Source organism: Notamacropus eugenii, chromosome 3 (genome assembly GCF_028372415.1).
Source record: "Notamacropus eugenii isolate mMacEug1 chromosome 3, mMacEug1.pri_v2, whole genome shotgun sequence".
NCBI lineage: Eukaryota > Metazoa > Chordata > Mammalia > Diprotodontia > Macropodidae > Notamacropus > Notamacropus eugenii.
Window position 1 is genome coordinate 93,823,974 of NC_092874.1, and position 26,283 is coordinate 93,850,256.

The 26,283-nt window shown below is 37.4% G+C and overlaps 1 protein-coding gene across 3 annotated transcripts in view; it reads right to left on the reverse strand.

Moving 5' to 3' along the window:
- LOC140532968 (polypeptide N-acetylgalactosaminyltransferase 11-like) overlaps window positions 1–26,283 on the reverse strand; it is an 82,248-nt gene that overhangs the window by 24,012 nt on the left and 31,953 nt on the right. For all 3 annotated transcript variants that reach the window (XM_072652166.1, XM_072652164.1, XM_072652165.1), the window contains 2 exons: window positions 14,321–14,446; window positions 5,458–5,707 (listed from right to left, as the gene is read on the reverse strand). In XM_072652166.1, the coding sequence (XP_072508267.1) occupies window positions 5,458–5,707; window positions 14,321–14,446 (376 nt within the window). The remainder of the gene's footprint in view (window positions 1–5,457; window positions 5,708–14,320; window positions 14,447–26,283) is intronic.

Sequence of the window (26,283 nt, forward strand, 5' to 3'; positions counted from 1 at the left end):
GCCTAGGCCAGCAGGAAAAGAACTTTTTTCTTGCCCAGGAAATCAGGGGAAGGAGAAAAAGAACTGTCAATGTGTTTGAGAGATTGGGAGTCAAAGTCCTAGAAAATGCACCAGAGCAAGTCTTGATCAAGAAATTCAAGAGAAAAATCACAGTGAATAATTTTTTCAGTCCATATTGACATAGGAAGACAGATAGAGAGGTCTGTAGACACTGGGGATAAGGTACATCCAAAAGTATGCTATCTAGAGTATTGTAGCATCTCCAAGGGGTTACTCACCAGGACAATAAGCACCAGGGCAGGAAGATAGGGACCCCAAACTAGTGCAGAATGTGGGAATGAGTGCCTGCTGGTAGCTCTGTTGCTCACTACACAGTTCCAGTTCACACATCCACAGCAGACTCAGGAGGGGACCTGCACTTAGGGGTAGATTTTAGGATAAGGAATGGTCACAGGCCCTAGATTATGTAATGATCAGGGAACATAGAAACAAATACCTGTGTGGCTCTTACCTCAAGAACAGAGCAGAGATGCATTTCTAACTTCTAGCCAGGTTTGAAGCCTGCAGCAGAATAACCAAAACAACAATCTCAGACCAAAAGAACCCTGTTATTTGGCCACTCTGAATGTGCAGAGTTTTTAATTGAATTATAGTGTCAGAGTCGAGTAGCAGGGGAACTTCCAACTAGGAATAATAAGTCCACAAACATATTACTCAGACTCAGATCTGGATCAGGAACTTGAAGAGCTCAGACCAGAATGGCAGTGAACAGAATTTGCCCACATTACACCACTTTGACATCACAGAACACTTGAAGGTCTTTAATCTGAACTAAGATCCTGGAATAACACAATATTTAATACCACAAGAAAACAACAGAAATACCTGAGGGAAAATCAGGTAAGAAAATGTGACAGCTCAAATACTGTCCCCAGAAGTGAGCAGAACCTGAAGCTACCATACAGTTCAAATCAGGAAGAGAAATTGGAATAATGAGAAAAAAAACCATAAAGAACTATTATAGTGACAAGGATGCTCAATAAAAAAACCCAGAAGTGGATGACTCCTACAAGCAATGCATCAAAGAAAAATGCTACCTAGGAACAAGTACAACCAGAATTCCTGGAAGAGATTAAAGCAAGACTTTTTTTTTTAAAGAGCTAAAAATGATTTTAAAAAACCAAATGAAAGGGCTAGAGAAAAAAACAGGAAAAGAAATGAGAACTATGGGAGAAAAACATGGAAAGAGAATTAACAGCTTGGAACAAGATAGAGAAAACCTTTTACCAAGAAAAAATCCTCTGAAAATTAAAATGAACCAAATAGGACTCTGAGAACATCATCCAACATTTGGAAGCCATTCATCAATAGAAGTCAGTCAATCAATATACATTTATTAAGTGCCTACTATATGATAGGATACCGTACTATTCACTAGGGATAAGACAATTCCTGGCCTTAAAGAGTCACAATTTAATGGTGAGAATTCTAAATTGTATCACCATTATAATGAATCATAAGGCTTGACATGTTCCAGAAGGCAAGAGATCTCAGCTTACAGCAAAGAATAACTTACCCAGTAAAAGTGAATATAGTCTCATAGGGAAAGATGAACTTTTAATGAAATAGGACTTCCAAACATTCCTGATGAAAAGACCAGAACTAAGTAGAAACGTTGAAATATAAACACAGGAGACAAGAGAAACATAAAAAGAGAAATATAAGTGAGCAATCACAAGAGACTAAACAAGGATAGATGGTTTATACTCAAATATGGAAAAATGGTACATGTATCCCCTTGGATCTTTATCATAAATGATCACAGAGGGAATCTAATTAGGCAGAAAATCTTTTATGTTTTGATGATCTTAAAAAAAGAATGGAAAGGGAGGGAAAGAAAAATGCACTGGGGAGAGGAGAGAGGAAGGATGGGGAAAATTATCTCACATTATTAGAGTATGCAAGTAGTCTACATAAATAAGGAGGAAGTGGAGAGCAGGCAGTATTTGAATCGCACTCTGAACTGGTCAAAGGAGAAAATACACTCACATAGTGGTGTACAGAAATAAAATTCACTTGACAAGGCAATAGGAGGGAAAGTGATTAAGAGAAATGAGGAATAAGAGGGAGGACAACTTATGGGAGACATTAATTATACGAAAAAGCAATTCTCAAAGAGAAGTTGGGAAACAGAGAAGGAAAAATGTAAGAGATTAGGATGCAAGGAAATGTGTAATGTTCTTGAAAGATGTTGTGAGGCCAAAAGGAAGAATTTTTGGAGAGCCAATCAGATTAGAAAAACCTTTAACAAGCCAAACGGTCACACGTCTAGAACTGAGGCTAGAAAGCAGATTTGAGCATGTCTAAAAAACCTAGTAGCCTCGTCAAATCAAATCTATTTTGGCTAAAATACCTAAGCTTGATTCACAACCAACTTAGAATTGAACTGACTGACACTAAGACAAGGATCTGGAAAAAGAGATTCAATAAAAAGGAAATCTAAATAAAAAGTTAAGACCTGGTTCCCTGTAACTTTTTAACTTTGCCTTTGGTTTATTATGCTAATTTCCTGTTTTTCTACAGTCAATATAGCTATACCCTGCATAATTATTTTCCCACTCAAAACCATTTCACAGTGTCATTAATATGCTATAACCAAAACCCACTAACATCATTACATCAATAACATTTATGGTATTTATCTAATTGAATTGTCCTCTATAATTCTATTAAAATATCACATTTTTGCAGAACCAATTAATGATATTAGATGGAGGTGCGTCATAGTAAAGTCCTTTCAAGAAAAGTGCTTACGGTAGCAGAACATGAGAGGATAAAGCCAGCATAGTCTCTCATAGATAAAGCTGGACATGTAAAACTGCATCTTTTCTCTCCATTCCATGTCCTTTCCTTTTCCTGCTAACTGAGAGAAGAAAAGGAGTAGTGATTCTAAATTAGCCCCAAACCCAGAAAGCCATGCTTATGCTAAGGAGATTTTGGACAACTAGCTAAAACAGTATGAAGTTAGAAGAAGATGTAGTGGCAGCAGGAAAAGAGCACCATGAACCAATGAACCAAATTTTGAAGCTTAATGGGAATTGGGGAGGTATCACAACAAACTAAAGAGCATTTCTAATAGAAATTATCAGAGGTGATAACATTCTGAAACCTACAACATAAAAGAATTTGGTATATGACAAACGTAGCTCATGGTGGCTCTTTCATTATCCTTCAGCCTTTAATTAAAATTATCTTCACTTCTGCAGGTACTGCTTTAAAATGTGAAACCTTTACTGACCCAACTCCTAAGGAGCTATCCTTGGTCCTGTTTCAGCAAGGTCTGTACTATCTAGCTGCTTGAATCTAGCTTTTGTTTGGCACCGCAGTTACTGCTTTTGAACATGGCTAAACCAAGATTCGCTATTGTTGACTTAAATTGTCTTTGCAGCAGATGCTAGCACCCAGTACAATGTGCCTTTTACCTATTATATTTTTCCTCCACCCCTGTCAATTAGTTTTCCTTCTATCATTCCCTAAACTGACTGTATGGAACACACACACACAGACACACACACACACAGACACACACACACACGTGCACACGCCTACACAGGTGTGATTTTAAAACTGAATGAGTTTATCCTTTTAAAACAAAAATAAAATTAAATTGCTTTTTTACTTCTGTGTAGTCTTTAATTAATCTTCCTCCCCACACCCCTTTGTGGATCAGATAATCTCTATGGAAAAGTTATTACTAAAAATAACACAGAAAGTTCTAAAAAATGTGTGATATACTTACCCAAAGAAGGCTGCATACATTGACAAAAAAACCCTTACAATAACAACAACACAAAAACCTCAACCCTACCATTTAAAGAGTTAATGCCCATGTTTTATTAATTACCAAGGAAGGTGGTTTTCTCTTCCCCTCTTCCCTTCCTCCTTACTATTTCATTCTTCTCCTTCTACTTTCACTTCTACATTATAATATTCCCTCCCCCTCCCCCAGGTTCCTTCTTCCCCATTCTCAGACAGTAACAGGAAGGGTTGGGGGTAGAGCATAAAATGTAACACAGTCAAGTTTCTTTCTCAGCTATCCCAAACTTGCTTTTAGCCTCTTCTTTTGGAGTTTATTATAAATTTCATCATAATATAATGATCTTGATTAGAGTCTTCCTTTATAATTCACCATCTTTTAGCTAGTTGTTAAAAGCCTCCTTAGTATAAATTTGGCTTTCTGAGTTTGAGGCTAGCCTAGAATCATTACAGCTTTGCTCCTTTCCTCCTCTCAGCTAGCAGGAAGAGGAAAGTTTATGGAGAAAGAAGAAAAGATGTAGTTTGATGGGTTGAGATCTCATATCCCTATGAAGATAGAGGCAAAATCTCTTTCTTGCAAGAAAGAACTCTCCTTGACCAATTCCATACAGTCATAGATGGCCTTTCCCCATACAATACCTCTTTTACTAATTTTTTTAAAAACGAAAATATTTCTAACCCCATTCCTCTGGCATCTGATTTAAATCTACATATAGTTTTGGTGTTACTTAGGCAAGATTGCCCCCTAGCAATTGCTTCAGCTATAAAGTGCTTTGCTTTTTATAGCATCCAGGAGAAGCTATTTCTCTCAGAAATGTTCAGTGAAAGAGAAATTACAAACTTCAGACTGAGATCATTTAAAGCAAATAATTAACAGCAAATTAAATTTGTTTTGTGTTGTATACATATATATTCACACATACATGTATATATGTATACATACATTATTAGAAACAAAATTTTCCAAGACAAGAATTAGGAAAATCATATTAACTCCAGTCCAAACTCTAGACCATAAATCACTGGTGAAAAGGTCTTTGTTTGACCTTGATAAGATGTACCTTTTGTGCAGAATTACAGAAATGATGCCATATAATTAATTTGATTAATATGCTCATACGCACCTGAATATAAGACCGAAAATAGACGGACCTAGGTGACATAGTGGAGAAAACACTGCACTTGCCACCATGAAGACCTGAGTTAAAATCCTGCCTCAGACACTAGTTATATTGATCCTGGACAGATCACATATCCTCTCTGTGCCTCGATTTCCTCATCTATAAAATGATAGTATCAGACTCAGTGACCTTTTACATGTCTTGATTAATGTTTTTAACTATTAATCATTAACAATTACTCACACATCTGTGAAATTAGATGGGGCACCAATACCATGAATACTTTGGAATATAATGTTCATCTTGAGTGAAATGTACAGAGAACTAAAACTTTCCAGGTAGCTGTCAAGTGTTAGGTCACTGAATAAAGGTGTACATGAAAAATTTCAGAAGTAACAGTCTATCTGAAATTCTAACACTGAACACAAGAAACTGAAGGAATTGCCTGTAAAATAAACAGTTCATTCTTTTCTATAAAGTACACATTAGTTAGTTTTCTATCTATTAAGAGAAATCTTACTTTATTGGTGCAGCAGCTCCTTCTGGTCCTAGTAATTTAGATGGAGGGACAAGTTCCCATTTAAAGTGCAGATTCCAGGTGAACCCTCCACGGACGATAGGAGATGGCTTATACTTGAGAGTGTAGGCATTGATTGCATCAATTAAAGGGCACACCACCATGCTGTAGTCTTTTTGGATCGCAAACAATAGAGGCTGTAGCCACTTTTTATTCACTTCACAGTGGCTGTCTAGGAACACAAGAACTTCTCCTAGGAATAGAAAACCAAAGGTCTAGTAGATCCTAATAACATTTAGCTTGAATGCCACTACTCCTTCAATCCAAAATACCCATGTTAAAATACAAGTAGATTCAATGGGCATTCTTGAGCACCTGCTATATGTTCAGTATTATCAACAAATCAATAAACATATAGTAAGCAGCTGATGTATACTAGGCACTGTGTTAAGTGCTGGGGATATGAAGAAAGATAAAACCCAGTACCTTCCCCTCAAGGAGCTCTCAGTGTTGTAAGAGTTTAAGACAAATATGAGACATAACCTCTGTATTCAAGGACTTTGCAACAGGTAAATAACAAAACAAATAATGCAAAGTTATATGCCATTAACGTTAAGTTCAAAGACAGTGTAGACAGTAAGTACCATAGAGTTTCAGAAAAGAGAAGGGTTACAGTGGGCTAGGATTGAGGAGGATAAAACAGGAATTGAGTAAGGTCTTGAAAGACAGAAGATTTGAATCAATTAAATAATTTAAGGGTATTGCTCAAGATATACCAAATATATGCTAGATACTTTGGGAAATATGAAAGAAGCTTAATAGATCCTTGCTCTCAAAGAACTCATAATTTAGTTGTGGAGGTATGTCTAACACATACAAAACAAACAGAAAGCAATTATGATTTTACAGAATAAAGTGTAAATTATGTGATATGATACGTGCTATAATATTGAAGGGAGAGATCACTACAGTCAAAGGAGGTTTCTCGGTGAATGGAATGAATGAGTGAATGAGAAAACATCAATATCAAGTATGATGTGCAAAGCATTGTGCCAAGCACTGGGGATACAAACAGAAAAGCACGGCCAGTTCTGCACTCAGGGAAGTCATGTTGGACAAGCATGGAAGATCTGAGCAGAGGCTTATAGGACATCTGGGACTAGTTAGATGGCAGAGAGGATGCCAAGTGAGGTGGAGAGAAGAGTAAAGAACATTCTACATGGAAGGAAAGCAAAATTAACAAGGTGGGAATGAATTTATCTTCTTTAGGGAAAATCATCATCAGAGTAACCTGGCTAGAGTGGAATTTGTATTAGGAAAGAGTGGGAGATAAAAATGGGGCAAAATGTGGAACGCTTTGAATGCCAAACCAGAAAATTTCAAGTTTTGTCTTGTAAGTAACATGAACCCCCTGAAAAAAAACATTTTTTGAACTGAAAAGTGTAATAGTTAATGAAATCCTTTACTGTCATTCAATTGCTTTTATATATATATACATACACCCACATATATATGTATATTTACATATATATATCTCAGAATAAAATTCTAAATATGAATGAAGCTACCAATCACACATCAGATCCAATGTGGTAAATTTAGTCAAAAATTCTTTCTGAATGGAATTGTTGCAATTCCAAAAGCTTACACATATGAATACAAAACTCTCTTAAAGAATGTTAGCCACGTTCTAATTTAGTTACACAGACAGATTGGTGCCTGATTTTTCCAAAGTTCCCATGGCAACAGAGAAGTGAATGTGATTAATCCTGAGAACTAAGTGGCCATAGCAACTGGAAGACTGCAAATAAGAGATTGGGTTAATTTGTTGGTCAATCAATCAATATTTATCAAATGCTTACTATATTGAGGAACTGTATGAAGGACAGGACACAAAGACTCACCTGCATCAGTTCCTTGCCCTCAAAGAACTTACATTCCAATGGGGGAGACAACTTATCCACATACTATACACGCACACACACACGCACACACACACACATATGTATATATCTCCATATAGAATACGTATAAAGATCCATGTATAATACATATATATCTATATGTAATAACATATCCATACATAATACACCTATGTGTGTATATAAACATATCTATATCTATATAGATAGCATATACACAAAATAAATATAAAGTAGTTTGGTGAGGAGGTGCCTTTGTAGCTGGATAGAATGGGACTAGAAAAGGCTTCATGAGGAAGGTGGAGCTTGAGCGAGTCTTGAAGGAAACCAGGGATTCTGAGAGGTGGAAGTGAGGGAGGAGGGTTTTCCATCAGTGGGAATTGGTCAATGCAAGTACGTAGAGATAGGAGATGGAGTGCTGTGTGTGCAGAACAGGGAGCAGGTCAGTAGGGTTCTCCTTAAGTTTTTGTCCAGGCAGTCAGCTGAAGTACTGCCCCCAGGAAACTACAGTGAAAGTTCACCATCTTGGTGAGATATGGATCCAATAGCTGTTGTTACTTTGAGTAAGACTACCCCTTTCTACAAACTCCACAAACTTGCATAAGTCAAAAAGCAAGATTTCCATGATCATAGAGCAGGTCAATCAGTTAAAGTGGGTCCTGATTTGGGACTGTGTTTCATAGGGTCCTAGATTTAGAGTAAAGAAGGGACCTTCAGAATTATCTCAGTTGATGGCAGAGTAGGTAGAGTGCTGGGCCTAGAGTCAGGAAGACCTGAGTTCAAATCTGACCTCAGATACTGAAGGGTTAAGGGAACATAAGATTTTCCCTGTCCATTTATAGGTCTATGTGACCACATATTTTCGCTTTGAACAGGGACTGTGTTCCCAGGTCTAAAGGTACACAGGTATTTCTATCATGGATGTCTTGCTGCTTTGAACTTCAGCCCAGTTCACAGCTGTGATACATTTCATGCTGAGTCACATAGGTTTTCATACCCTTTGGCATTGAACCAAATAAGCACTGAATCACTTGAATTGTAATGCCTTCTGGCTCTGAACCTACTAGTTGAAAACTATATATACTGGGAGGTTGATATTTTGCTTTGGGGTTCACTCATGGGAAGACTATTTCTTTGTGATTTGGCCAGAGGAGACTCTGAGTAGCCTTGTTAAGGCGCTCCGCCCCCTTTACACACCCCTCCTTCTCGGCTTTGCAAACTCAGATGTTGGTGCTCCTGGTCAGGTGTATCTATGACTTTGTTTAGACAGTTGGAACCCTGTCTATTGGATTCTTTCTTGGATACTCATTTCTCTCTACTTATATATCTTTTTCATTGTTTAATTAAAGTAAGATAATTAACCCTTATGAAGCTGTCTTTCCTTTAGAAAAGCAGATCAAGAACCTGGGTTAGCAGCCTTCCCGTGTGTTGGTATTATTGGTCTTACATCCCCACAGCAGCTGCTAGTAGCATTCCTACTATATATACTTACTAGTTTTGTGACCCTCAGCAAATCACTTAGTTTCTGTCTACCTCCGTTTCCTCAAATGTCAAGTGAGGGTGATAATAGTACCTAACTCAAAGGGTTATTGGGAGGATATTTGTAAAGCTAATATTTTTATATTGCTTATTATGTACTAGGCACTAACACTTTGCAATTATTGTCTTATGTAGTGTGACTGGCATATAGTAGAAACTATAAATCCTTTTTCCCTTCCCTCCTTAACTAAAATTTTATAGATGAGTTGTTGAGGGCCAGTTAGGTCTTTGCCATCTCAGTTTGGATACAAGCACTCTTTGACAAATTATTCAATTAAAGCCAGCTGGTTCCCTAGTAAATTCTAGGCAGAACCTGGAATATATATTCACATACTTTACCACTGATTCCAGCACCAATGTTGGAACTGGCAATTTCTCTGGTTGTCTGACTCCACACAAAGTTGTTAATCCAATATATCTCAGCATCATTTCAGAAATTCTTCAAGGTTGCTAAGAAGCAAACTACCCTATCAGATAAGAGAATCACCATCTCAGATTTAGAGAGGATCTCATAGGTCTGCTTTATCCAACCTATACCTGGACAAGAATTTTGTCCTCAAGGTTCTTCACAAGTTGTCATCCAGAATTCATTTAAAGACTTGCCACTACCTCCCAAGAGAATCCACTTCCTTCAGAGACAAGATCAATGTGGAGGGGGATCCAGAGCAGTATCAATAACAATCATGAAGTACATCAGTCACTACTACCCCTCCAGTTATTCTCTGAGGGGTCAGGGACTTTCTCTTACACTTCTTCCTCTCTCTTTCTAGTGCAGAGCACAGTGGATTGCCCATAGTAAACATTCAAATGTTTGTCAGTAATTGTAAACATTATGTAAAACATGCATTATGTTGACCATTGCATCAACTACACACTATGTAGGACATAAATGTTGTACTGACCCTCTTCTACCACTGCAGTCAACTAAAGAGGGTCTAACGCATAGTCAGTATTCACAGAGACACTACTCTAATCTGCCTAACAATGCTTCTAGATGTAAGGAAAATCATCATTTATCTTATACCTATTTAATTTTAAAGAGGTTCATTGTCCATCTGAAGTGTTTGTCCAAGTTGTATGCATTTGTGGAGCAGCCCAATGGTTTGTGCATCCAGTTGCATATCCTACTTCTACTTGGTTTATCTTGTTGAGGATAATTCTTTGAAGTGGTATAAATCTTATTAAGGAAATGCTGGAGTGTTTCAGGGCTTAACACAATCAGAACAACATAATCCACAAATAAGAGCATCTAAAGGATCCAACCAGCTAAAGGGAATTGACTCTGGACAGGACATTCTCCACAATAGTGGCAAACATATTTGGTAAGTATCTGTCTCTGTGTTCTATAACTCATTTATGGGAACAGGAGAGGAATAACATAAGGAAGGTATAGCTAAATGGAAATCTACATAGATTTTCCATGAAGAAGCAACTATAGAAGTCCATGGAGTTGGATCCACTGGGCATACAAGGATAACAACAAAAATCATTTCATAGGACTCTTCATCATCCTTCCTTGTAATGCTCATGATGAACATTAAGCTCAAAAACCACCATAAGGATCATTATAACTTATGCACCAGTATCTGTTGCAAAGAATGATAAGGTAGAGGAATGCTTCAAAAAACTCAAGGCCTTATGACTTAATCTAACCTACCCTAAGCTATAAAACTTCATGACTTCAATGTAAAGATGGGCAGGGAGAAAATGGTGAAAATAAGTTGGTAAATATGACTCAAGTTCAAGAAACGAAGGAAGCAAAGACTTGTAAACTATTCAAAAGCCTCTTGACTATATGTCTGTGGACTAATAACTGAAAAAACTATCTTCTAAAGACCCTAGATTCTGTTGTTATTGTTCAGTCATGTTCAACTCTTAGTAATCCTGTGAACCACAGCACACCAGATCTTTCTATCCTCCACCATCTCTCAAGTCTATCTGAGTTCATGTTTATTGTTTCCATGGCATTATCTATATCTCATCCTCTGCTGTCCCCTTCTCCTTTTGCCTTCAATCTTTCCCTACATCAGGGTCTTTTCCAACGAGTCCCATGTTCTTATTACGTGACCAAAGTATTTAAGCTTCAGCTTCAGTATTTGACCTTCCAGTGAATAGTCTGCATTAATTTCTTTAAGTATTGACTGATTTGATCATCTTGTTGTCCAAGAGACTCTCAAAAATCTCCAGCATCACAATTTGAAAGTATTGACTCTACTGACACTCAGCATTCCTTACAGTCCAACTCTCACAGTCATACATTGCTACTGGAAAAACCACAGCTTTGACTCTACAGACCTTTGTTGGCAAGGTGATATATCTGCTTTTTAGTACCGTCCAGATTTGTGACAGCTTTTCTTCAAAGGAGCAAGTATCTGCTCATTTTGTAGCACTATTTTATGATTTTAGAAGCCGTGGAAAAGATATTTGCTCCAGGCAAGAAGGGGTTAGCATGTGTAAATACTCTATTTCCCTCCAATTACCCTCATAAGTTTTTACTTCTTTCTCTGCCCTGGCTTCTTCAAAGTCCTGAGCTCCGGAGGTGGGACAACCACTGTGAACAACATGTCTACACCGTTAGGACATTCTAACCATCTTGGTTATGATCTTTTCTTTCGCTTACTCCAAGGGAAGCATACTATCCCTTCCTCCTGAAATTCCTTCAGCTCACATTGCCATCTTTGAAATCTCTTCCATCTTTCCAGACTAATTCAGAGGCTGTTTTTACAATGAAGCCACTCAAATCTCTTATGGCACCTTTTCTGGAACTCCCTTAGACACTTGCCAGTCAGTCAGTCAATAAACATTTATTAAGTACCTACTGGGTACTACTATGTGCCAGGCATTATGCTAAGTACCAGAAATACAAAAAGAGACAAAAAAAGTCCCTGTGCTCAAGGAACTCATAGTTAATATGAGTTAATATGGGAGACAACAAACAAATATGTTCAAATAAGCTATATAGAGGATAAATAGGAAATAATTAACAGAGGGAAACATTAAAATTAAGAAGAATCAGGAAAGATTTCCTGCAAAAGATGGGATTTTAGTTGGGACTTGAAGGAACCTGGTTGGTTGTTGTCCTTTGTTTTTGAAGACGAATGAAATGATATCACCATGATAAAGTGAAGTTTCAGTGTGTCCGACTGTGGCTGATCAGATCAATACGAGCTCGGAATGCTCTACCATAGGTTGGGCACAGGTAGTCCGTGTGAATATTTGGGGTGGATACTCCAAATTTGCGCATCCTATGTTTACTTTGTGCCATCTCAATTCTGCTTTGCTCATAGAGCACAGCACCCTTTCTGATGTGGGCACTCCATGCTGAGCTGTCCTGTGCCAGTGTCTCACATGTTGCACAGTCAAATCCAAAGTTCTTGAGAGAGACCTTGAGAGTTACCTTGTATCACTTCTTCTGACCACCAGGTGATCATCTGCCCCATGTCATTTCTCCATAAAATAGTCTTTTTGGCAAGTGTACATTTTGTATTTGAACAACATGGCCAGCCCACTGGAGTTGCACTCTCTGAAGCATAGTTTGAATGTTTGGCAATTCAGCTCGAGCAAGGACTTCAGTATCTGGTACCTCATCCTGCCAGGTGATCCTCAGAATCTTCCTAAGACAGCTCAAATGAAAGCAATTCAGTTTCCTGGCATGGCGCTGGTAGACTGTCTATGTTTCATGAACTAAATCGCTTCCATTTGAAGGAACTAAAGGAAGCCAGGAAACAGAGATGAGGAAAGAGAGCATTCTAAGCACAGGGGACAGCCAGAGAAAATGTCTGGAGCCAAGAGATGCAGTGTCTTGTTTTTGAAACCAGGTCCTAATCTGTACAGATCTTTGCATTTATGCAGATCTTTGTCATTTCCTCTACTAGACTAAATACTTTGAGAAATGGGATTGGGTTTAATTCATCTTTTTATCTACAGTATCTATCCCACAAATATGCAGGACATAAACTCTCAATAAATGTTTATTGAATTTAATATAGTTGGAACTTATTCAAGTTCAACTTTTTACTAGGAGAGGGAATAAACAAACAATAACCAAAAGAACAAACCAATGATTTTTGACTAACATGATTAAAGTCTAACCACATGTTGTTTTAACTGCCACAAATTAATGGGGTACTTTTCTTTTTCCTCACTTTAACCTCATCTTGGTTAGAGTAAGAGAAGAAAAGATTGATAGAATTTTATATGTAGGATATACTTCTGAAAAGAAATTCAGCATTACGAAAGGACTATTGAAGAAATAGTTTTAGTCCCAGGACTTTCTGTTAACCCCCAACAAGGAAAATTTTCAATTTTCAATTCAGAATATCCTTGGGGAATATCAGAATTCAAAAACAAGACTTGATGAAGGGAAAGCAAAAAAATACAGAGAAGTAATGGTAAGCACAGAGGTGGCTTTTAAGACACAGGGTGATGATTTTCCAGCGCATCTTAGGAAATTAAGAGTCAAGATGTAGAGGATAATTGAAGGCTAGGAATGGCACATAGCAGATGCCTAAAAATATTTGATTTGAAAAACTAAATTAAATCTAAGCCATTAATAGCTTTTCTGTTCTTGATTCTTGGCATTCAAGCAAAAAGCCATAAAGAGCATTCATCTCAGATTCACGTAAACAAGTCAAAGAAAGTCAAGTAAAAACAAAGTTTTATTTAGTGTTAATTTGTTTTCAGATTTATTCCCTCTTTTCTAATCCCCTCCTCCCACTCCAATGGAACAGAATCTGTCACAAACAATTTGTATTTGGTACAGTTGGCAATACTCTTTCTTACGACAAAAACAAGTCCTATTTTCCAAAGCCTTTTACAATTAGAAACAGACTAAGTGAACTGTCTTTTGAAGCAAGTTGGGATCTCTGAATCCCAAGGCACAAGGATGAATCAGTTGTGCTAGAAAACCTTACAATTAATTATCTCTCAATCAGATTTGCATACAAGAGGAATCGTGCCTCCACTTGGAAAACAGACATCTCTAAAGTGTGGAAAGCTGGCCCCAAATTCAAGGTCACAGAATGTGTTGGCCATGTTTGAGCCTTGGAAGCAACACACATTTTAACCCTCCAAATCAACAAAATCAAAGCAACAGTGTTCAGTTACATTTTAGTATTAACTGCTGCTTATTCAAAGCTGATATTATTTTAAATGCAAATAATAACAAGTGGGACTTCTGTGCTTGGCCACGCAACAAATTCTGATTAAGCTCTCATACGTCTATGGGGTGGGCCAGAATCAACTTTGAGCTATTCAGAGGTTTGGTGTATCTCCTGGGACTGAATTTATGTCTGCCTCTTTAAACTAAGACAAAGGAGGCACTAGTGGATTTTAATACATCACACACTGTCTCTGAGATATGCATGGCCTTTTACCCAAGGGAAAAAGTATACAATATGTTGTACCTGTAGCTTTAATTGCTCCAATCATTCTTCCTCGAATCAGTCCTTCTCGTTTGTTATTTCTTATTAATTTAACATTCTCAGGAAAATTTCCTTGGATGTAATTATATAGATATTCTTTCAAATTATCTAAAAGTAGAAGAATAACCACATATTTATGAGACACAACCACACAGATATTGACCCACAAGTTTTTAGTATTTGCTGGAATCCATAGCATAATTGCATTGCTCCACAGATCAAGTGAGCATTAATTTGTATTAAGAAACTTTAATCTACTTTTTTAAAAGTTCATCAAATAACAGTAATAATCGATAGCATTTATATAGCATTTTGAGTTTTGCAAAGTGCCTTACATATGTTATCTCATCTGATCCTTACAACAACTCTGTGAAGTAGAAGTTATTATTATACCAATTTAACAGATGAGGAAAGTCAACACTAAGAGAGGTTAAGTGATTCATCCCAGGTTACACAGCTAGTAATTGAGGTAGAATTTGAACTCATCCATTTCTGATTGAACCTAATGCTCCGTCTACCATGCCACCTAGAAAAAGGAAGAAGGCAAGCTGCCAGTGAAAACACTTCAAAAATTAAAAAAAAAAATATTGTGCATATGTAGCAATTGTGTATTTAGAAGAAAATCCTGCTTATAGTGGCTGGAAAAATTCCTGAGCATTCACATATATGTAAAGTCATGAACTGTGGCCATGGCTATTGGAAACCTTGCTGTAAAGAGAGAGGAACCTAAAACTAGTAACCAAGAGAAATCATAAGTTTCAGAGACAAATTGGGACCTTCAGGAGCCACAATAATCTAGAATTTCAAGCCTAATGCATGGAAAATTATGGAATATGTTAAGAGACATCAGTCAAGAGACATTATCTTGGGAGAGAGGCTAGAGCAAGGAAACCAGCAGGAGCAATAAGGAAATAGGCAGGTGAAAAGAAGCTACATTCCATCCAGATCCTTGACTCCATTCAACACAACAAGAACATCACTTATTGGTGTTGTTTGCAGTGACTAAGAGTGAACCTCTTAGGGAAAAAAGAAACTGAGATCCCAACCAGATAGAGGATTATAACTTGTGCTTTATTTCAGAGGCTTTGATACTAGTCACCAATCTTTATGCATCATTAATAATCTTTGCTATGTTTATTGCTTTGGACCCATTATGCTTGCAGAGGACCCTTAAGAGACACAAGCCACATTCTGAAGGTCACATAAGGGCAATGTACTTTAAATAAAATTATTAGACAGAATCCCCAAGATTAAATTCAGTCCATTTGTTAGGGGAGAATTGGGTCCATTGAATATAAAGTGCATATAATAACACAATTTTAATTAATTATTAGTATCAGAGTAAATCAGCAATCTCATCATTTTGATTTTTCAAGTGCCAAATATTTTTTATCTATTGCTTTCAATATCCTCTCCATTAAACAAATTTAAAATCAAATTAAAAAGAAAGCCTTCAATTAATATCTACATAGTCTAGTATAACAAATTATTACATTAGCTATATCTGAAAATATTCATTCCCTTCTACATTTTAACTTCTTCACCTTTCTTTTAGAAGTTAAGTAAACTGTTTCAGCTTCATTTTTTTTGGACCTATGGTTGGTTCTTTATTAAATTGAGCAGAGTTCTAAAGTGTGTCAAAGTTGTTTTTCTCTATACTATTGCTATGATTATGTAAATTGTGCTCCCAGTTCTGCTCATTGTAATCTGCATCAGTTCATAAAAATCACTCCATTTTTTTCTGAGACTGCTTCTTTCGCCTTTTATTAGGTCACAATTATAATTTATTACATTCATGTAGCATTATTTGTTTTGTCATTCCCCAATAAGAGAACAGCTTTAAGTTTCTAATCTTTGGCTGCCATGAAATAAACTGTCAAATATTTTTTATATGTCTGGATCCTTTCTCTCTGTGTTGTTTGGGGTATAATCTTAGTTGTGTAATTGGGACAAAGGGAACCTTTCTGAGAATAGTTCTAAGCTGCTTTCCAGAATGCCTGAACCAATTCACAATCCTACCAATAGTGCAATAATGCACCTGTTTTCCCATAGCCCTTCCAACATTTGTAATTTTCTTCTTGTGTTAGCTTTGTCAGTTTGACAAGTAAGAGATTGGACCTCAAATTTGTTTTATTTGTATTTCTCTATTGTTATTTTAGAGAAAATTTTCATATGGTGGTTAATAGTTTGAATTTATTCTTTTGAAAATTCATTCTTCATTTCCTTTGACCACTTATCCATTGAGGGATGGCTCTTTGTCAGACAAATTTGAATCAGTTCTGTATGTATCTTGGAAATGAGACCTTTATTGTAGGATAGTATACCTTATCTGTTTTGCTGATCAGCCTCTCTTTTTATTAACTATTATCAAATCATTTTAATGATTGTCACTTTGTAATAAAGTTTGATATCTGGTACTCACACATCCATTTCCTTTCTACCTTTTTTATGATTGTCTTTAGAGTTATTGACCTTTTTCCCCTCCATTTGAATTTTCTTATTATTTTTCTAGCTCAATAAAATATTCTTTTGGGAGTTTGATTGGTGTAGCAATGAATAAGTAAATTAATTTAGGTTATTATATATTAGGTTATTATATACATATGCCATATTATATTAGTTCAACTTACATATGAACAACTAATGTTTTAAATATTGCTTTCTAAATCTCTTCTGTTGTATTCTTCCATTTTATAGGTGAGTTCATCCCATTTACATTCATAGTTATGATTGTTAATTGTGCATACATTAAATTTAAATTTAACAGCTATGTCCCTCTATCCTCTTTCACCTTTTCCTCTCTTTATTCCCACCTCCTTCTTTATAAATAAGAAGGTGGTAGAAGAGGGGGAATATGCTTGACAGATGATCTTGTAAAACAGGTTGTTTTCTTTTTTTATAACTTTTCTCTTTACCTTAACCCAATCCCAGGTTTTTACTCTTTTCTTCCTTTCCTTTTTAATTCTCCCTCCATGTTCCTTTCTCCAACATGTTTTGTTTATGACTATTCTCTTACTTCCCTTATATATTCCTCGACTCCCTCTTACATGCCTTTCTGTCCCTCTCTTATCACTGTTCCTTCTTATTTCCCTTTTGAATTTAATGTATTTCTATACCAAGATCTCTGTGTGTGGTGGGGTAAGTGAATTCAGTCTTCTTTTAATTGAGATGAAAATAAAGTTCATGGGATGATCCTTCCTACCACTTCTTCCTTCATGGTTATATATACTCTTCATTTTATGTATCTCTATTATGCAATAACAATTTCCTTCTTCTTTCTCCTTTCCTTTCCAGTATAGACCTACTTCCTCCTATTTTTGTCTTCTCCTAAGACCATTAAACACAGTAAAACCCTGGAAATCAGGGTTTAAATCAACACCTTAAAATTCCATAAAATATCTACATGGACATGTGACCTTAATATTAAAGATCATATTATAAAAAAAAATTAGAAGCAAAGCAAATCATATGCTTCTGACAACTATGGTTGGGAGATACATTCTTAGTCAAACAAGAGACAGAGGCAATTAAAAAATAAAAGATAACTGATTACATGAAACTGAAAAGCTTCTGTACAGACAACATTAATGTACCTAGAATAAGAAGAAAAGCAGTTGAATGAGAAAAAATATTTTGTATTAATTTTCTCTGATGAGAGTTTAGAATCTAAGCATATAAATAATTAATAAAGGGATAAATTTAAATATAACTCCAATAGTGTGCCTTAGGAAAATTTTGGACTTGGAATCCAAAATATCTAGGCTTACATTCTACTTCAGATATGTACTAGCTTTGTGCCCCTGGGCAAAGCATTCACCTCTCTGAGCTTCAATTTATTCATCTGTAAACTGTGGATAATAGTGTCTACTACACATGGTTGTTGTAAGGATATAACAGCTAGCATTCTGAGGTTTGGAAAGCACTTTACATGTTATCTAATTTGATCCATACAACAACCCTATGAGGTAGGAACTTGTTGGGGGACAGCTCTGGACCGGGGTCCCCCGTGAGGACCGTGAGATGCCTGAGGGTCCGAACCTGCCCCCTTGTGGGGTACTGGGATGGCCCTGGTAACAGGCTGGCTCCACCCACGGGGAGGCACTTGGGAGGAGCTCACCCGCCCATGGGAGGAGACAGGGGATAATAAAAGGGGATGACCACGAGAGCTGGGAAAGGAGAGAAAACGCAATAAAGCTTGCTGACTGCAACTCCTTTTGGGTGCTCTGCCTGTTTATTGCCCTCCCCCAACCGGGAGAGGGACCGGAGACATCCAAAGACCAGGGATAGGTAAGTAGAAGGCAAAGGCCCAGGAGTCGCCCCGGGCAGGAACTATTATTCACATTTCCACAAGGAAACTGAGGCTAAGAGAGGTTGCAACTTCTCCATCTGAGTGGGAGGGGAAATGGTAGTTAAGGTGGTGGTGGTGGTTTGACTTTTCCACATGTTGCTTCCTGTCTCTCCCCTAGGGAATTCTACTGCTTAGCTTAGGGAGGCTTACCTGTCTCTTGGTAACAGTGGGCAATTGATGGGGCTGAAGGGCCTCTTCTTTGAATGGATTGCTTTCTTGGATCATGCTTGGGGGTGGGGAGAGGGACTAAAGAGAGATGTAGAGATGTAGGTCTTGATGTGTAAGGGCTACAGGTACTGTTAATCTACCACAGGAATAGCTACTGTTGCTCCTATATCCTTTGCTTTACTTAAAGGGAAAGCAACAACTATTTCTTCATATTTCTAGGTTCTTAATTTCTGAGAGACAGAAGTGAGTCATAAGTCAAGTTAATAAGGATTTGTTAAGTTCCTACTCTGTGTTCAGCATGTGCTCACCATGTTAGTGCTCAGCTAAACCATGAAGTTTTTCAGTCTGGAGGCAGATTACTGGTTTACTTTAAATCTCTCTGTATCATGTATTAAACATGGACTTTCAAAAGGAAGGTAGAGGGTAGAAGTAGACACAGTATTTGGGACACAGGGTAATTTTTACCACACAGCCCTGTACATTGTCCTTTCATGAACTGGGTACTTTTTTTTATTTTTTAATTTTATTTTTCATTTTTAACACAGTTTATAACAGATAGAACAATTCAAACTTTTGATCAGGTGATACTTCCTTTTAAAGCATTTATAATATGGACCACAAAAGAATATTTTTTTAAACATTAACCAACTAAGACACAAATAACATTTATGTTGCTAACTTCACAAGCTCTTGACCTAATTGTCTCCTCAGTATTACTAAGAATTAAAGGATCCTAGCTTATTGTTGTTGGTCTAAAGTCCTATGCCTAATAGCTTAATTTTAGACTTAACCTTGGATGTTCCCCTGTCAATAATCTATTATTTAGTAGATCTGGTATTAAGCTTACAAACCTTTTGACTATAGGAAATTGTCACCAAGAGTAGGGACATTGCAGGGATACAATATCTCCCCAACTTCATGTCAATTCCAGGCAGGATTAGATTGCCTACTTGCATTCCATCAGGCTTAAAATCTTCCAGGTGTCAGTGGGGAAATTGAGTCAGGAGAATCCTACTTCAGCCCAGGATGAACAGCCACTCTCCCACCCTTCCCATGAGATCACCTTTTGCAGTTCATACCAGCATCTCACTGGCTTACTGGCATCATGGATTGGAGGCTCAGACCTACTTTTTTGCTATCCATACCTGGAGTTAGACGCAGAAGAACAGTCACTTAATAGCCCCATAGCATCTAAAAATGGCAAGTTCCAATAACCAGGTTTCAAATGTGATTATAATTTCACATTGGCTAAGGGACATCGTTTGAGGCAAGTCTTAAGTGTCTTACATGCCTTTCTATACATGTTCTGGTTCCTGATTAAATAGCAATCATAAAATCAAATTTACCGTTAACACCTTAACTTTTCCATCAATGCCAAATTTTACCCAACGTTACCTTCCTCTAGGAAATATAGACTAAAATTCTTTTCCCCAAACTAAAGATGTCATTGATTTATTCTCAGTAATTAATTCAGTCAATTGTTTTAATACTAATTGCTTTTACTTCACTTTGTAACATGTCCAATTTTTCTTCCCATCACTCCCCTCCCCTCACTTCCTAATACCTTGCATTCTGATTACTGCTTCCATCAAGGTACCTTCCCTTCTATCACACCCCACCCTTCTCTTATCCCCATCTTCTCTCTTTTCTTGTAGAGCAAGATAAATTTCTATACTCCATTCCCTGTATTTCTTATTTCCCAATTATATTCAATAAAAATTCTCAACATTCATTTGCTAATACTTTGAATTCCAACTTCTTTCCCTCCCCTGCTCCCTCCCCAACCCCACTGAGAAGTCAAGCAATTCAATACAGACTAAATATGTGTAGTTTTGTGAAAGACTTCCATAATAATCATGTTGTGTAATACCAATTATATTGCTCTTTGTCCTACCCTATCCCCCCTTTTTTCCCCCACAATTGACCTTGTCCCTTCTCAAAAGTATTTGTTTCTAGTAACTCCCTTCTCCCATTTGCCCTCCCTGCTATCATTCCCCTCACCCTACTTGTCACCTCCTTCCCTACTTTCCTGTGGTGTGATATAAATTTTCATATCAAATTTAGTGAGCATGTTATTCTCTCCTTCAGCCACATGTGGAGAGAGTAGCTTCACTTTTCCCCTCTCCTCTTCTCCCTTTTCTCCTCCACTGAACAAGATTTTTCTTATCTCTTCTATGAGTTATAGCCTGCCCCATTCCATTTATCCCTTTCTCCTCCCAGTATTTTCCTCCCTCATCCCTTAATTTTTATTTTATTTTATTTTTTGTGTATGGATATTATCTCTTCTGATTCGACATACCCTGTACTCTACTTTCCATGTAGTAATGTAAACAGTTCAACTTTAGAGAGTCTTTTATAATTTTATAATTTATATTCAGATTTGCTGGGTAGGTGATTTTTGGTTTCAATCCCAGTTCTTTTGACCTCTGGAATATCCCATTTCAAGCCCTTCAATCCCTTAATGTTGAAGTTGCCAGATCCTGTGTTATCCTGATTGTATTTCCACAATACTCAAATTGTTTCTTTCTAACTGCTTATAGTATTTTCTCCTTGATCTGGGAACTCTGAAATTTGGCCACAATATTCCTAGGAGTTTCTCTGTTCTGGGCTCTTTCAGGAGTTAATCAGTGGATTCTTTCAATATTTATTTTGCCCTCTAGTTCTAGAATATTAGGGCAGTTTTCCTTGATAATTTCATGGAAGATAACATCTAGGCTCTTTTTTTGATCATGGCTTTCAGGTAGTTCCATAATTTTTAAATTGTCTCTCCTGGATCTATTTTCCAGGTCAGTTGTTTTTCCAATGAGATGTTTCACATTATCTTCTATTTTTTCAAACTTTTGGTTTTGTTTACCAACTGCTTGGTTTATCTCATAGTCATTCATTTCCCTGAATTCAATTCTCTCTTTCAAAGAATTATTTTGTTCAGTAAGCTTTTGAACCTTCTCCTCTATTTGGCTAATTCAGCTTTTTAAAATCTCCTTCTCATCATTGGCTTTTTGGACCTCTTTTTCTAATTGAGTTAGCCTCTTTTTAAAGGTATTATTTTCTTCAGTATTTTTTTGGTTTCCTTTAGTAAGCTGCTAATTTGTTTTTTAAGCTCTTCTATTGCCTGAGACCAGTTTAAGTTCCCTTTGGTGGCCCTGGAGGCAGAGGCCTTGACTTCCTCTGACAATATGGCTTGCTCTTCCTCATCCAAAAGGATGGGGGGAGACACCTGTTCCCCAAGAAAGTAACCTTCTGTGGTCTTATTTTTTTCCATTTTTTGGGCATTTTACCGGCCAGTTATTTGACTTCTGAATTTCCTCTTCACAACCACCTGGCTTCCAGTTCCCCCAAGCCAGCACTGGGGGCTGAGATTCAGATGAGCTGCTCCAAACCCTCAGGGACTTTAGGCGGGTCAAGGCTGCTATTTAGCGTGAGATTAAGATCAGCTGCTCAGGTGGGGGCAGGGCCACCACACAGGGTTGAGACCTTCAACAATGGATGTGGCCTACTGCCTGCTTTGGGAGCCCCCCATCACCTGCTGCCTTCATTGCTGCCACCTAAGGAGGCCCAAGATATGGGGACATCCTGTTCCCTTCTTGGCCAGCCAAAAAGACCCTCTCACTGACCTTTGGCACCTGTGGGTTGAGGGATCTGCACTGCAGCTGGAGATTCTGTCCCTGAAGTCTGCTGGGATCTGCTCCTTTCAGTGCCATGTGGCCAAGGCTGGGCTGGGCTCTGCTCTGTGTCTGGTGTGACAGACCTTTCCCATTGGTCTTTTAGGTCACTCTGGGCTAGAAATCTCCTCCACTCTGTTTTTCTGTGACTTCTGCTGCTCTAAAATTTGTTGAGAGTTCTTCTTTACAGGTATTTTATAGGCTATGGAGTAAGAGCTAGTGTATATGCGTCTTTCTACTCTGTCATCTTGGCTCTGCCCCCCATGAACTGGTACTTCTAAGAGTGGAACACAGGATGGGTGATAAGGAAGGATGGATAAAGGAAATAACACAAGATCACTTCAGGAGTTTTCACTCCATAAAGGACAGAATAATTAAAGAAAGAATAAATAAGGTTATAACTCACAAATAAGAGAAAGGGATTTCAGAATAGAACAGAAAGGAAAAGAATTAACAAAGACAACAAAGAGTCTAAATAAGAACCCCATAGGACGAGAGGTGCCATGTGGTGGAGGAGGGGAAGATTGGATCTGGAGTCAAAAGTAGAGGGTTGCTTTTAAATTCTGCCTCTGCTACTTACTACATGCCCTTGGACAAATCATATCTTTGGGCCTCAATTTCCCCAAGTGTGAAACTGGGAGGTTGGATTAGATCAGTGATGTCAAACTCAAATAGAAATAGATGTTGGATCCCTGCAGGTTATATACTGACTTAAAAAACCTCAAATTAACATTATTTGTGTTTTATCTTTATTTATATTTTTAAACATTTCCCAATTACATTTTAATCTGGTTTGGGCCTAAGTTTGACAGTCTGGGTTAGACTTCTAACAAATTCCAGTTGTAAATTTGTGATTTTTCTATCTTAAAAGAACTTTTATGGTCTCAGACTTGATTCCGGCACTTTATAAGTTGATCAGAGACACTGGATGGGCTACGGTCTATGCATAAAGAGAAAATACCTGCAGGATGAAATCATATAGCCACTGAAATATTGTATCTCCTCATTTATTTACAGGAAGTTGAGGAGGAGCAATTCTCTGAAAGCATTTTGACTTTTAAACTGTGCGTCATACAAACATGAAAATGTAGAGAAATCTTATGATTTTAGCTTTTTCCCCAGTTATGGTAGGCTGGTACTGAATAGCACAGAATTAAGTAAATGTGGATTCATCATCCAATTTGTTCAATAAATTTTATCTCATTGAATTTCCCCTAGTATGTTTATGAAATGACATGGGGATGGTGGTATTCAGTCATGTCTGACTCTTCATGACCTCATTTGGGGTTTTCTTGGCAAATATATTGGAGTAGTTTGCCATTTCCTTCTCTGGCTCATTTTTCAGTTGGGGAAACTAAGGCAAACAGGGTTAAGTGAATTACCCAGGATCATAAACTAATGAGTGTCTGAAACTAGGTTTGAACTCAAGAAGATGAGTCTTCCTGACTCCAGGTCCAGCACTTTATCTACTGCATCACCTAGCTACTCATGAAATGATATCCAACTTCATTGAGTTCTCTGAAAGCAAGGTTGGGGCTAAGTAAGGTCCTGCTGGTAAGATAACAAAAACATTACCAAAAGCAACATATAAAAGAGATTGAAATTCCTTAAGTTAATGTATTTGAAGAGAAAAGGAGGAGGAAATGAATAAATGGTATTTGCATTATTTTTTGTCATTTAATTTTTAGTTTATTTGAAGTTATCCTAATATTTCTATAGTGACAACAGCTTGTGTTGAATGAAAAAAAGCAAACTATACAGATTAAATATTACAGAATACTGGTGCTACAATAGAAGAAAAAGCATTGGAATGTAAAAATGATGACGCCATTTCCAGCCACATCTCTAATGCTAACTAGCTGTGGAGCTTGGAGGAAGTCACTGGTACTTCCTTCATCTATTTCCTTACCCGTAAAACAAGCACTAGAAGAATCTCTAAAGTCTCTTCTTTCTCTTACTTTCTGGGAGTTGCTTATGTAAAAAATGTATCTGGGTATCAACCAATCAACAAGCATTTTGTTAAGCACCTACTATGGATCTATGAAACTATGAAAACTAGGCATTCAAATTCAAAAATGAGATAGTCCCTGCTCTCAAAGAGCTTTGCAAAATGGGGAAGTAAAAGGAGACTGGAAAAGTCAGTCAGGGACAAGTTTCAATGATGAGCTTTAAAAATCAACAGAGCAATTTGTACTGTAATCCTTCCTAAAGGTAATATGGTACTATAGCCAGAGTAAGCCCTTTCTCTTCCTCCTGGCTTCTGAATCAGTTGTGAAATCCCCTACAAGGCATGAATTCTCTTTGTCCTACATTTTGTTTAGGAACCATAGATGAGGATCACTGAATTGACACACTATTGATAATAGAAGTCATATGTTATCAGAGTTTGGTCTTTAAAAAGAAGCAGAGAATTGAAATTGGGGTGGGATGGGACACAGAAGCAGAATACACAATCAGGAAAACAGTCAGAGACAAAGAAGCAGAGGGACACAAACATAGGTGCCGGGTGGTAGGCTTGCATCTCTGTGTGGAATTTATAGGGAATCAAGTTCATCAAAGGCCCAGTGCCAGATAGAGATATGGAAGAGAAGACAGGGCCTGAATCAGAGAGAGAGGAGAAAGGTATTTAGTGCTCCAGTGAGAGAAGAAAGCAGAGAAAGAGCCTTATTCAGATTTGGACAGAGGCTTATAGTTTAAACCACCTATGTGATACCAAAAGAATCAGCACAACAGAGACTCATATATACTGAAAAGCAACCAGGACCTATCCCTTCACAGGTAATATGAGTCATGTAGATAACACAGGCCCAGAAAGAAGATGAGACTCACCAGATGGAAAATTGCTTGATGCCCTCTGGAAAGGGGAAAACACTTTTCCTAACCGTAAATTAGTAATAAATTATCTCCTTCTGTGTTTTTGGTGAAATAAAATCTGTCTTATGATCATTACTTTATTGGTTTGAATGCTTGAAGGACCCTTTTGGGTAGAGTTGTGAGTCAAATTCTGATGTCCAGGGAAATTGAAAAATAAGCAACAAAAGATTATTGAGCGGCCCCCATGGCAGATCAGATCCATCAGTGTCAGGAATTGGGATCCAAATGACAGAAAGGTGCTTTCTGTTTCCCAAGAAATGGAAACCTAATCTTCTGTCATTTTTCCAATTTTCACTTCATTCTAAGTTTTTCCTCAGAGACTCTATTTTGGGTTACAGTTGTTTTCAGTTGATAATGTCAGCACTCTGATCATTTTCCTCAAGTTAGCTAAACAAACTAAATTAGTTACTCCTATTTGTGTGTGTGTGTGTGTGTGTGTGTGTGTGTGTGTGCGAGAAAGAGAGAGAGAGAGAGAGAGAGAGAGAGAGAGAGAGAGAGAGAGAGAGAGAGAGAAAGACTTCAGGACCAGAGACTAAACCCTGTTTAATGCAGGAGGAGGAAAAACGCTAAAGAAATAGAAAATGAGAAATCAGAGAAGTAGAGAAGATTCAGGATATTGCAGCAGAATAGAAGTCACATCATCTATCAATTTTTCAACCCATTCATGAATAAGCCAGAAGCAGAACTACATGATATATAGCCATATACCATGGATTTAAAAATGGTTTAATCTGCTAATTTTAATCTACTAATTTTTAAGCTTCTCATGCTCAAGGTAAAAAAATCATCCTTTCAGTTTTATGGAATTCAAATCCTTATATTTTGGATATAAAATCAGGGAAGTTAAGATTAAAGCAGAGGTTACATGGTCTGATCTTTTGCCACTGACATGT